The 14,332-nt window shown below is 44.8% G+C and overlaps 1 protein-coding gene across 1 annotated transcript in view; it reads right to left on the reverse strand.

The window, feature by feature from the left end:
* Nucleotides 1-11,195: 11,195 nt before the first annotated feature.
* NTSR1 (neurotensin receptor 1) overlaps nucleotides 11,196-14,332 on the reverse strand; it is a 52,162-nt gene continuing 49,025 nt past the window's right edge. Inside the window, exon 4 of the mRNA XM_066330876.1 lies at nucleotides 11,196-13,120. Coding sequence (XP_066186973.1) covers nucleotides 12,871-13,120 — 250 coding nt within the window. The 3' untranslated portion in view covers nucleotides 11,196-12,870. The remainder of the gene's footprint in view (nucleotides 13,121-14,332) is intronic.

Consider the following 14,332-nt stretch of genomic DNA (forward strand, 5'->3'; position numbering starts at 1 on the left):
TGATCTGCCCCTCTTCAGAAGGTCCCAGGTGCCACAAAATTGGCCTGTGGCAGCAGGTCCCACAGGTGGCTGTGCTTGGGCTGCAGTTTGGGCACAGAGGGACCTGGCAGGGGCTGTGTGGGAGGGTTTGGGAACTTAAACTGGGACTCCTCAAAGAGGAGGGTCCCTGGCACAAGCCCAACCTCCTCCCATGGGAAGGAGCAGCTGGAAGGCATGAGTGAGGATTTTGTGACAGGGAGAGTTAGGGGGGAAAGGAAGCAGTTCTGTTCTGCTGACAGGAGACAGGCAGAGCACTGAACAGCCCATTCACAGCCATGTTGCCTATCTGTGCTCCAAAGCCCACTCTGCAGGTGACTGCCCTGCTCACATCCCTTCCCTCACTGCAGCTAAATATAGGAAAGACCTGGCTGGTGAAATCAAAGTGTAAGAAGACCGTGGCTATGATTCATGGGGGGAAAAAAGGACAGAAGTTCCCGTTGTACACAGTTGTCACCCCAGAGATTTCCACTTCCACCAAATTCACAGAATTCCCTGAGCCTCTGAGACAGAACGGGTCAGTTCAGCTTTGTGCCATCAGACAACTGAGATGACAACATTATTGGTGTCCTCAGGTCAAGCCTGTCATGTTGAATTAACAGCTCATAGGGCACAAGAAGTGCTATCTCCCCCCTGTGAATCAGAACTGAGACATCACCTGCACCAGTAATTGTATTAGTTTTGAATCAACAATGAAAACAAAGGATAAACAATTATCTACTTAAGTTCTTCATCCTTTTTGGTAACATCATTGCACAGAGTAATTGAATTACCGTTGTCTTCCCATTTGTCATGGGGTTTATGAGACACCCTTTCTTCCTCTCCCCTGCCACTCTGTGCATGAACAGAGCAAACAGCCCAGAGGGCCTCTGGCTCTGCATCTGAGGGTGGGAGCCTTGGCCAAAGGTGTCCTGGTCTCCAGCTGCTCCCTGGGGATGTCAACTGCAAGCTCCTGGTGTGGCTTAAAGGAAAGTGATCCCCAGCCAAGGGATGGGAGCAGAGAGGAGAAAATGTGGGAGGAAGGAAACATTCATCCACCTGATGACCTCCTGAGGTGTTACAGGGCTGGTACCCAGAGCTAGAACTGGACTTTTCAAGTGATGCTTAAAAAGGAGATGGTCTCTTCTCACTGCAGAGCTTTCCTTCAGGTGAGATCCAGATGTGGCTGCACAATCCCCATGATGGGGCTACACTGTCTCATATCCCATATCTGGGTGTGCAATCCCAGTTTTGCCTGTCTTGGATTTGATTTCTCTGCACCTATGGGAATGTGGTGCATCAGAGCACAGCATTGCTCCCACCACAGCTTGTGATTTATTTGAAATGAAATCCACTTTTCTGCATCATGGTTTTTCTGGGTACATCTGGTTATGATGAGGTCTCAGTGTTTGACTTTTGAAACATCAGACTTTCCAGTAGCACAGAACAGTTTAAAGGAAAATAAGGACTCTTAGCTATAAATATTTATGGCTAGAGTTGAATTGTATTTTTGACTGCAAGTCGTTATTGCTGGGAGAACAGGAGACAGAAGGCAATATTCAATTTATTAAAATATTTTCTCTTTTGTGCCTTGATCAGTGAGCAAATTTATTTGATATTTGTGTGGTTTAAGTCTCAATATTAAAATCTTACTAAAGTTACAGTCTTACTAAATAAAACAGAGCAAGGAACAAAGCTTTCCACAACAGCAATAAGACAGAAATATTTCTACTCATAAACAGTAAAAAATGTAGAGTTGACCCTAGCTATTTTATAGAGCAGATACTTTGATATGAACAGAAACACAAATTATCCTCAATTTAAACATTCATGAGGTGGAACCACAACTGCTCAAGTGAAAATTCTACTTGTTAATCCTAAGTAAAAGGAAAGATATGAATATTTGCACTGGAGATGAAATCAATCAAACCAAACACACCCTCATTTTGAAGGTCTGTGACTGAACATTTTTTTCCAAATTTAATATGTGGAGAGCAGGGATGACTCTGAAAACCCCTGTGATTGAAAATATGAAGGTGAGAAGGTGGATACTGGTAAAGATGCAGATTAACATGCTCTGGAGCTGTATTTGGCAGCAGGAAATCCTGAAAACCTCCCCAGATTTGGGTGTTTATCTCTCTCCTGGCCATGCCACTTCTCTCTTTCTCCTGCAAGCCAGGTGAGTGTCCCGGTCCTCAGCCTCTGCAGCTCTGATCCTCTTTTTCCCATTCCATTCTCTTCTCCCAAGTGTTTTAGCAGCTTTCCCATTGTTGGGTAGCTACAGGGAAGACTCTAAAGGCAGGGGATTTTCTTAGGTGCTCTGAGGAGCTACTACCAAACTGAATTGAAGTAAATTTCATCTGAGCAGAAGGGAAAATGTCCTCAGTTGCACTTAGGAATAATTGCTCTACAAGAGAGTTGAGAACAGCTAAAAAAATACAGAACTCTGGCCAAAAAGAGACAGTGATTGTGGGAACAGGCATTTGCTGGGAGATGTGAGCAAAGTTAACTCTTTGCTTCTTTGCTTTACTCTGATGCTTGGTGAGGGGATGATTTACTGAGCAGGTTGACAGGGTTTTACCTGTGCTCTTTCTTCATCCCACTGCAGTGGGTGATCATCTGACCAGCCCTGTTTCCCCTCATTTTTATCACAATCCTATTCTGTATTTCTCTGTGCACAGCTAAAAACCTTCCTGGGAAACTTGATTTGTGCAGCACAAGAAATAGGTTCAATTTCAAACAAATATGCCTTACCCTCAGTTTTAAAAATTTTCACTCCAATGAAACACCTTTCCCATCACATCCTCTGATTTATTATTTCATTTTGGTCCTACAGTTCCTAGTTCTCCAGCACTCTGGTGCCAGCTCTAAGCAAGTCTATTGGTTTCATAAACTCATGCTGTGACTCATGGCCCCTTCTCACAGAAAACAGGCTTTTCCTCCTGATGAAGACGACCAATCTCCAAACCCTGTGGTGCCTTCTGGAGAGATGGATATGAGACACAGGCAGATCCCGAGCCCTGGAGCTGATCTCCCAGGAAAATGAATAGCACAGGGGGATGAACTGTTGTAAACAAGTAGAAGTGACATTTTGGTTGAAGAGAAGGGCTTTTGATTGATCTGTGAAGATGCAAAAATCAGACAGGAGCAGAATGTATTCTCTTTTTTTTTTTTTTTTTTTTTTTTTTCCTTTTCCATTTTCCAGTGGATTTTTTTTGTTGCATGCTGATGTTACTGACACAACTGTACTCTCCTCCCTGGGAAAATCTGTGAATCCTTTGGATGACGTGATATATAGAGAAACACAGACAGCAAACAGAATTGTCATTGTGCACTGATGGTGCCCACACTTTCTGATGACATTTGAAATCCTTTGTACTTTTTATCCTACACCCTGAGCTGATATGGCACAATCTCCCTCAAAGCTGAGCTTTGAAAAGTCAGAGTTTTAGGTTGGGGGGGAAAACAAAGTGAGGTCTGCTCTCTGCAGAAACTTTTTCTACCTCTATCTCCCTGTACAGAGATTCATTAATTTTGCATTTTCTGAGGAGTGGAGCAGAAATAGCCCTCCCCAATTTTTATTTTAATGTTCATCTAAGTGTAGCTTTGGCTTTCCTGTTCACCACAAGAATAAAGCTGCCACTCACACACTGACTCTTCGTTAAGGTTAATGATGAAATGTTCTCCCAGAGGAATCTTCCCCAGGGATCAAATGATAACAACTTGGCTGATCTCCCAGAGATCACATCACCCTAGGGCAAGAGGAGAGGAATTTTTACCAGTCAGCCATTCTAAGACAAAGACCTTGCTCTTCAAGGCCCTTCATGAAGATTTTCTTCACAGCCAGGTTGGACAGGGCTTGGAGCAACCTGATTTAGTGGAAGGTGTCCCTGTCCATGGCAGGGGATTGGAATTGGATGATTTTTAAGGTCTCTTCCAGCCCAAACCATTCTGTGATTTAGTCATGAGGAGCTGATTTTAGTGATGTATCCATGGAGTGAGACTGGCAGCATGGCAGAATGCCTTTTTCCCCGTCTCCAAAATTCCATGGAAACTTTTTAAGATACAAAGTGAAATCTGCAAGCAAATGCCAGTGAGCTCCAAATGATGAACCTATTAAAAGCATTGAGCCATGCTGTGATAAAAGCTCTCCCCCTTGTCATTGTAATATATACAAAAAGCAAGAGATGTTGTCCTGTATTCAATAAAAATCAGCACCAGAGTCTTTATTCCTTCCAGACACAATCTATGAACTCTGATTTCTGTTTTAATCTGATCAGCACCTCTGGCATTTAAGACTGGAGCTGTGAACAGAACGAACAGCATCATTTTCCCCTGCTAAATGATATATACATAAAAAAAAAAAAAAGCCTCAGAAAAGAGAAACAGAGCTAGATAGGGTCACTTAGAAACACAAACTGGGTTTCTTTGCAGATGCAAACAGGTTTATACCAGTTGTACAGGTGGGCATTCATCAAGGCTCAGAAATGCTCCACAAATTTGTATATTCTTTTATCTCAAAAGCCTGTAGATTTGTGTTTACATGTCCTCCTAGCTCAGCCCCCTGAAGGGTACTCACTTCTTTGGGCAAGAGGATTGACCAGTCTGGCTGCCTTGCTGTGGTATCACTGGTGAGCACCTTTAAAATCCCTGTGCCATTTGCTTGCTCTGATATGGCTCAAGCCCAGAGGAAGGAGAGGAATTAAGTCTCAATTTCTGGGTCAGAAAACACCAACCACGACATAAAGTGTTTTCCTGGACTGGGCACGAAAAATGGTAATTCATGCTTGTGTTGATGGTAAAGAGAAATTAATCTTATTCCAATTGCCAGTCTGAAGGAAGACAAAAAAAAATTATTTATTGCGGTAATGCAAAACTTTGTAAGAATTCATGCTTTGTGTGGGAGCTGCACTAATAATGCTGTTGGCAGTCATCGCTGCTTTTCAGTCGGACAGAATAACTAAAACATGGAAAATGTCAGGTGTCACAGATCTCCTTCCAGCTCCCCGTGGCACTGCTGAGGTCACTCCCACTTAATGGAGTTTGTTGCTGTTTGGGTATTTTTTAAATTCAGCACACAATGCTTCACCTTCTCCTGCAATCTGCACGGAGCAGACACCAAGGATAACAGCGCCGTAGGAGCACTCTGAGAGCTGCCAAGTGCTGTGACAAGGTTGTTGCTGCTGCTGACAACCAGCGAGGAGCTGCTTCTCAATGGTGGAATGTTGGCATGTTTTGCTAATGTGTGTCATGGAATGGAGGCTTAATATAGCTCACGAGCTACCTGCTGATGCTGAGTGAAGGGGAAGATGAAGCAGGGTTGACTGATGGAAACACTGCGGTTTGAGGACTACAACATTTCATTGTGGTCCTTGGGGGGATCCCAGAAGTTCCTGTGCCTGAAATCCACTCCTGAAACAAGAGCTCCATTGCAGTGACAAAAGGATGGGCTGTGCTGAGTTGTTGGAAGTGTGGTAATGCTGTTAAATCTTGGTAACAATGGCTACTACGTCTCCCTTGTGTTTGTGAAATTTTGGGGTGCTGGCGAGATCTAAATCTCCCTTCCTTCCACCAATTCCCCTTGTCCTGTCACTCCAGGTTCTTGGAAAAACTCCCTCTCCAGCTCTCTTGAAGCTTCTTTAGGTGCTGAAAAGGGTTCTAAGTTCTCCCTGGAACTTCCTTTTCTCCAGTCTGAACAACAGTGAGCAAAACATCATCCCAGGTGTGGCTGCAGCACCCACACATGCACTTATACATTCACTACAAATTTTTGGCCTTTCTCTTCCTCTTTTGAGAAAGTCCTGCCTGGCTTGGCTGGTTTGTAGCACCAGTGATAGTGGTGTTTAATTAACTTTCCTGCTTTTCTATTTAGATTAGATGTTAGCAAGAAACTCCTTGAGGGTGGTGAGGCCCTGGCACAGGTTTCCCAGAGCAGCTGTGGCTGCCCCTGGATCCCTGGAAGTGTCCAAGGCCAGGTTGGATGGGGCTTGGAGCAACATGAGATAGTGGGAGGTGTCCTTGTCCCTTCCAGGGAGTTGGAATAAGATGAGTTTTTAGGTTCCTTGCTGCCCAAAGCATCCTGTGATTCCATGATTCTGATCCTTTCCCACTGGCATTTGGCTGAGCCATCCCAGGAAGGGGCTGGCAGCCCATGGATGCTGGGCTGGCTGCTGTGAGCTCCCCTGGCATGTTTTTGTTCCCGGAAAAGAACCCCAGCAGACTGGTTTGGCCACCCTGCAGCACTCAGGCCGTGCCTGTGCTTCTGGAGGGGTTTTGCACTTGAGTGCCCAGAATCACTTCAGGTTCTGCTTTGTGCTTCCCAGCCCACAGGAGGCCTGGAATAATAACTGTGATATGCTGCCTTATTGCTTAAATGCCCTCATGAATATACTCCAGCCTGATCTACAGTTCAAGCAAATTCAATAAGGCAGAGCAGGATTTAAAGAAATTTTAAATAAATTAACTTCTGCATGGATGTTTATTAAGTTTTATGAAGCCATTTACTAAAACGTAACATTTTTTTCCGAAAGGTGCCTGAAATTTTCCCCTCGTGAGCTATGGAAATTGCTTTTATAATTGAAATGAGAAATAAGGGCCACGCTGAAAGCATCCCTCATGGCTCGAGGCACAGTCCTTGTGCCTTTCTAAAGGAAAAAAAAAAGAATTATTTGACTCTCCACGTCCTCTGTTTTCCTTCACATTGGTGGGGCATGATGTGGTGCATGGTTGCGTGACACTGGGAGAGAGGGTGGCTTGGGAGGAATGGGAAGCTCTGCTTCCCAGGATTTGGCTTTTTCAAGGAGTCAGCCCTGAGCTAGACAAGTCATGAGCAGACAGCAACATTTTTCACTCCAGCTTGAACATGGTCTGGATTCCTGCATGAGCCATGGAGGCTCCACTGGGAGCACCGTGCCCAGCACAGAAATCTCCTGCAGCCAGAAAACAAAGATGCTGCCACGTGCTGTGGATTTCCACTGCTGAAGACATGAGCTGCAGACTGAAAATCCACCTCAGAGCAGAGCAGGGCTGAATACCAAATAAAAGGATCCATAAAATAAATGTTTTTGATCCTTTAATGCTTCATGGTGTAGGGACAATAGAGGCTCCTGCTCTTCCCATCTGGAAGCAGCACCAAAATGCCTTTGGAGAGGCAGTGCATTGGAGCTAGGTTTTAGAAAATGGATTTTCCAGGCATGAATGATTTCAAATATTTAAATTTTATTCTCTTGTTGCTTTCCAAGCAACCTTTCCCTCTACCAGAAATCAAAACAAGAGGGTTGAATGGTTAAAAACTATGAAGATTTTATGGCTCAGCTCAGCTATTGCACAAGAGAACATTAACCAGGAGCTGCAGGGAGGATGGAGGTGACTGATTTTTGCTCATCTAGTGTAAAGACACTTTAATATCATGAGTAATACCCAAATGTTCTGTCCCCACAAAACTACATTTGTGTTAGAAAAATAGATGCCAGGGAGGAAGAGGATCACTCTAAAGATGGGAAGATAGGGGAAATCTCACTGCCAGAACACAATAAACCTGCTTCTTTTTCATCATTCTTTGGGGTTAGGGCTGACTCCTTCACTGTGTCCCTACAGCTCCCAGTGCAGTAAAGCCCCAGCCTGCTCAGTTTTCTGGGCAAAGCTGCTGCAGGATAATGGCCAAAATGCAACATCTGGAACATTTGCCCTGAAACAGGGAAAAGCAGTCAAAAAAAGACAACCAGTGCAGGAGCTCAGAGCCCTGCAGTGCCCCTGGGATCCCAGCACTGGGAGCAGCTCAGAGCTCCATTCCCACACCTCAGGCTCCTGTACCCCACATGCCCCAAGCCCTGGGTGGGCTGGATGCTCTCGACTGCTCTGCCCAACAGCAGGGCAGGACAGCACAGCTCTGATCCTTTTAACACGCCTCCAGAAGGATTTTCAGGGGAAATGTCGAAACCTCGCTGGTCTTTCCCTCCTGTTTGTTTGTTTGCTGACCTGAAGAGAGAAGCTGCAGCTGATGTTTGGATGCTGTTTGTGCTGCAGAGTGCAAGGGCAGGAGCACTCAGGCCCCTTCTGCAGAGGAGCTGCAAATCCCAGTTCCAGGGCAGTGGGATTTCACCAGTTCAGACCCCAGCCAGGGTGTCTGTGCTGATAAACCAGGCTGTGTGATACAGGTGTCTGTGCTGATAAACCAGGCTCTGTGATACAGGAACACCTGCCACTTCAAGCAAAAGTAGCCCAAGCCTTAAATTTGGATATTTATTTCTTAGGATCAATAAATGACAAAATAAAATACCATACAGTACAAAGGCTATATCAGGAATTAACTGTTTCATTACACTTTGATCCGTAAATACAGTATCAATAATAGAGTTTAACATTGAGTGTTTCCCATTGCCACACAGAAGGATTCCACACCCTCTTCTTTCCCTTTGTCACAGAAAATATTACAGAGTAGACACTGACACACTTTTAACATTCATTTTTTTTTCCCCATTGAGCAACAGGCCACAGAAAATAAAGCACATCAACATATTGTATCTCAGAATAAAATAATTAAAAAAAAAAAAAGGTGCACTTTAAAAATATTTGCCATAAATACAATATGTGCAGGACTATCAGGTGGCACAGCTGGGGAAGGACTCCGGATCACAAAGCCAGGACACAGCATCATGAAATTTTGGGTCGGCAATTTCTGCTTTTGCACTAAGCAAATCCAGACTGAGAACAGGGAGAGTGGAGCCAGACAGAGCTCTAGCAGACACAGCTTTGGTTAAAGAGCCACCAAAGAATACAGCCAGGAGGACACAGGACTGACACAGGGAAGTGCTCCATGCCCTGTGGGTGTTTGCTGTCCCTGCTCAAGGGCAGGAGCAATGCAGCTGCAGAAATGTGGGTTCAAATCTGCAGCACCAGCTGCCTGCACACTCAGGGCTTGTTTCACTGAACACTGGATGCTACAAATGCAAAGGTCCTGCTATTATGGTGCCCTGCTAACCCTCCTCGCTGATTATCCACTGAGTTTTCTCCTGAAAAGCTCACTGAAGTGGCATCTCAAGCACATTACAGAAAAAGACAAGCTCAGCAGAGCATTCCAACACTGATGGACTGTGGTGAGATCGTCCTGTCTGGGGGAAATTTCTGGATAGAAAAGTGGCTTTATAAACCTGATTTCACACTCTGCCAAACGGATGGCTCTGGCAAGGGCAGTGTGAAGAGGAACAAAACCTCATAATAACGTTTGAAGAGGTCATTTGATAGACTCTCTTCTCAGAATGGAATTTCTCAGAATCCATCTGGCAGCACTTCATGTCTGCGAGTTCTACAGGTTTTAGTCTTTTTTTAGTCAAAACAAACAGTTCCAAACACAGGGAATTTGCATAGATGAGCAGAGGCCCCGACACTCACCTCTGCTTCGGTGGAGAGTGCAGCCAAGACAGGCACACAAGGGATGGGGGTTTTTGTTCCGTCTAATGGCAAAAGCCATCCACACCAGATTAAATGTAAAAACCATGTTGTGTTAGCAGTTCAGTCACTGTTAAAAGGCATGTAAAGAGCCATTTCTCTGGTAAATATGGGGCAGTTTGTACCTTTTGGTTCTCTCCTGTATCAGCTCTCCTTTACAAGGCCTTTACAGGTTGGATGGACCTTGGAGCAACCTGCTCTAGGGAAAGGTGTTCCTTCCCATGGCAGGGCTTTGGAACTGCATGAGCTTTAAGGTCCCTTCCAACCCAAACTGTCCAGTGATCCTCTGGAAACCACGGGGGACTGCAGTCAGTTATCTTCACTTCTTTGAGCTCAAGGAAACCACATCTCTAAGCTGACTATAACAAAATTAGGTGAGGAGGGAAGAGAGGATGAAAGCAGTTGTCATTTACACTGCTCAGCTCAAGGTTGTCAGATTTGGCCAGTGGAAGAGGTAGCTTTGAGCTGCAATCTCAGATTAAGGCCATGGACCCAGGTCTGCTTTCCCGTTAAACTGCAAGGACAGAGCTGTAGAAGTCAGCAAACCACTCGGATAAATCCCCCAAATTCCCCCAGCTCTTCAGCACTCGAGTGGCCCAACAAACACTGTGGAAAGATTTTATGACAAATTCACTTTTACTCCAGCTTTTCCCCACTGTCATATCAAACCAAAAATAAACCTGCCAGTTTCTCTGAGCTGTGATCAAATATTCTGTGAGCTGCCTGTGTATCTCGGTAGTGAAAATCTAAACCAAGCATCTTATGTGAACAACAATTTTTGTACAGTGTTTTCTAAGATAATCAAGCACATTTCAGCAGGTTGTTGTTGAACAAGTGTAGTAATAATGTTTAATATTTCAAAGGCAAATGAGACATGCAGGGTGTTAAATCGTAATGAAAGTCAAAGCAATGCAGTTCCCTCCAGACAGCTTCCCTGGGAAGCTTCACAAAGCTCCTCCCGGTTGTTGGCTGTATTTAGAGGCGAAGTGAAAAAAATTGGGTCCTCCAGAAAGATTTGAAGTCTCTTGCCTGGAAGGCCAATGTTAAATGTGTGACATCAAGACTCCTCTTCCTCTCAGGGCAGGTCTCTCCCCTCTCCTGTTCATGGTACCTGGATTTTCCCACTGGGCAGGATGAGCAGGTCTTTTTCCAACCTGCCCAAGCCATTTCACACACACCACACACAGAAAATACTTGCTGGTTTCTCACAGATTTTCTTCTGAAGAGAAGAAAAGGGAGACTCTTTACTTCTGAAGAGTCTCGCTTTTACCTCTTTGTTTCTATTTATTTATTTATTTGTGTACCACTACCAGTTTTCTTTGCCAAAGAGGAGTCAACAGTCCGTGAGCAACAAAAGTGCTTGGTCAAATATAATCTCTGCCCTCTGCTTGGTACAACCAGGGCAAGAAATCACAAGAAGGCATGACAGAACAGAGCTTGCAGTTTGGCTGAATCAGAAGAAACTAAAGCCCCACTGACTCTTATTTTGAGCCCTTTCTTTTGCAGGGGTTCTGTACTAGGCATTAAAATCACCTCCCATCCCTGGCAGATGTGGCTGATGGGCTGCCATGGTGGCCACCTAGGTACAGGTTATAAATGCCCCAAAAGTAGTCACTCATCACCAACAACTCCCAGAAAATGCCCCCAAATGGGTGAGTTCATCTTGTGCTGAGCTCAACAGGACCTAAACCACAAGTTCAGGGAGGTGGACTCGATGATCATTTTGAGTCCCTTCCAGCTTGACCTGTTCTGTGATTCTACGATGCAACACCTGTATCAGGAGATGTCACCAGTGGTTCAGTAACTGTTCTCCATCACTGTGTGACCCTCACTTGGGCCAACCCACACCTCCTGAAGCACTGTGGCTTCAGTAAGGGGCCACTGATGCTCATTAGCTCAAGGGTGACATGGGATGGGCAAAGCCCAGAAAGCCAAACTGAGCTGACTCTTCTACTTTGTCACCTTCCAGAGGCAAGACCTGCCCTCCTGATGACGTGTGGTGTGAAAGGGGACACCAGGTCACCACCAGCAAAGGCTGCACAGGGTGACTGCTGAGTTCCAGGTTCACTATCTGGGGAAAAAGCCCTTTAGCTTGTCCCAGAGCCCTGCTATTTTGGTACTAAAGACTCTGGAGCCATTTGTTGTATCATGTAAGGGGCCATTAGAGGTGGAACCATATGGGAGAAAAGTTCATGCTACCTCTTCTTACCAGCTGGGAAATTCCAAAGAGAATTTTCAGGTCTTGTTTCTGCTCCTCTGGCTTGTTAAAAAAAGTGGCTTTAGAGCAAAGACTCCCCAGTTTAGATTTTCTTATGCTCTGCATTTTGAACTATCTGAATACTGGGGGTACAGATAAGTGTGCCAACAGTTCTGGTAGCAAAAAGTAATAAAAGGAAAGGTAGAACAAGAGAACCTGCTGCCTACAGCTGCTATCTACTGAGATGTCAGCCTTGTGGAAATGGCGAGGAAACAAGTAAAACTGGAATAAGAATGGGAAAAAACGGAAGGTCCCACAGAACTGGGGCAGATTGCTCTTATCTCAGCAGCCTGGAGCCCTCATGAGCTCCTAGTTTTCTCATCTCTTAATGCAGGCCAGCAAACTGTTCTCCCTGGTAAAAAATAGGATTTGGCTGTATGGCAAAAGGAAGAATTTCCATTTCTGTTCATTTTCAGTGCTCCATCTGGGCACAGCCTCTGCATCCTTGACTTTGCCAGAGACTCTGCTGCTATCAGTGCAGTGGTACCAAAGCCAGGCACTGTGGATGCCCTAAAGCCAAAGGTGACCCCATTCCCCAGGCCACAACCACCCCAGCCTAGGTAAGGCATCATCTGTTCTTATTTAATTTCAAGGAGCCAGAGCGGCTCTCTTGAGCACCTCAGACATTTTACTCACAATGGAGATATATTTCTAAAACAACCACCTGGCTCCCTGAGTTTTCACTCCTCATTCACTGAACATCCCACAGATGAGTATATCCACTCTCCAAGAACATCCCTTTTCTGTTCAAAGCTTCTTTCTCCTCATCAAGCTCTCTGCACGGTGCCACCAGGAGGTGTGATCTCAAACCCTTGGATGTGAACACGGCATCTCTGCACTGAGAAAAGGATGGAATGCAGAACAGTTTTGCCTACGTTGAACACATTTTGGCTTCCCAGTTAACACCACATCTGGATTTATGCCAGACTGAAGTTACAATACATGTAGACATTACTCACAAGAGGCAAGGCCAATGCTCGAAAATAACCTCAAAGTTACTGGCAGAACAAAGCCTATTTTTTCCAACAAAAATGACTTTGCTAAACACACTTGTGTTACGTGAATTTGGAGACCATGCATGAAAGTCACAGAGGCCTCTCTCAAGTTTTGACTCCACGATGAATTGCGTTCCTCCTCCTCCTCCTTTGGCTTCAGTACGTAGTTTCCCTTGTGACCTGGCTGGAAAATGTGTGGTTGCTGGAGATGCTGTTGGATTTCCTGGTGAAGGCCAGTCGTTTCTTCTTCTTCCTCCACGGCAGGCACAGGATGGTGAGCGTGGAGAGGAAGATCTGGCGGAAGTTTGCCGACACCAGGTTGTAGAGGATGGGGTTGATTGCTGAGCTGACGTAGAAGAGGACATTTGTCAGCATGTAGAAGTAGTGGTAGAAGTTGTAAAGGAAACTGTAAGAAGAGATGAAAGACAAAAGGTGTGAATGTGAAGAACTCAAAGTCTCCCTCAAAGGGTGAGAAAAAACATGAGCTGCTCTCCAGCTAACCTTTCTAGGCTGCAAACATGAACTTACCAGTGGTGCCTGAGCCACCACAACCCATCTACATCTTCAACTGGAAGTGGTCAAACACGGATCAGATGCCTCTATGAAGATACTGCCCCACTCACCAGCACTTAGAGACTTATTTAAGCCCTGGGGTCAGACACCAGATGTTTACCTCGTGCATTCATTTTATCTTTGGAAGTAGTCATTCTGGAAACTGTGAAGCCAGATGGAAATTTGACTCTGTGTCATACAGACACATTAGCTTGACTTTTTTTGGCTGCAGTTCTGATCTACAGAGGTTGCAGAAGAGCCAAACTCCAGTAACAGATGCAGCTCTCTCCTCCCTCTGGCAGTGAGAGCAGCATCAGCTCATTCAATGAGTCCCTGGGTTGGGATTTGTCCATAATGTGGGACAGCATTTCCTGCTCTGGGGGCAAGCTGATGACAGCATGCTTCTGAAACACATCCTGACCACTACAATTTAATGTTTTCAACTAGAACTGGTTGAAAATGCTTTATTATCTCTTATTCTTTTGGATATATCTTTCCTTGGTCCAACTGAGAACAACAGCCCTGAGCTGGTAAAACATTAATAAACACCATGGGTCCCATTTTCAGGAAGATGTTCCTCAGAATCATTTATTTTGGTGAAAATTGCAGGCTCTTTTTTGAGTTTGAGCAGTGTCTAATAAGAGAAAAATTAGAGGAGTGCTGGACTACATTGCCCATCCCTCCACACCCCCTCAGCACTACCAAGGACTGCATGGCCCATCCAGTTCTTACAAGCAGAGTTTCTCTGTTTAGTTGTGAAGAATTAATATTGGAAAAACTTCTCTTCTTCAGGGGCAAGGCACATGTGTTTAAAAATGAACATACCAAGCTGCTGCGAACTCCTGGTTAGCCACCAGACTGATAGTTCACTATCATTCTGTAAATTCAGTGTTTTCCTAAAATCACTCGTGGTTTTAAAAGGAATAAAAAAATATTATGCGAATGCAGCCATGATGCATAAATTCCCACTAACTGCAGACATTTCTCTACTCCTCTTGCTCACAGCAAATGCAGTCATTACATAATTGAACAGTGCCTTAAGTGCTTTTCATATAGGAAAGCAAAG

The sequence above is a fragment of the Sylvia atricapilla genome, chromosome 16 (genome assembly GCF_009819655.1).
Source record: "Sylvia atricapilla isolate bSylAtr1 chromosome 16, bSylAtr1.pri, whole genome shotgun sequence".
Lineage (NCBI taxonomy): Eukaryota > Metazoa > Chordata > Aves > Passeriformes > Sylviidae > Sylvia > Sylvia atricapilla.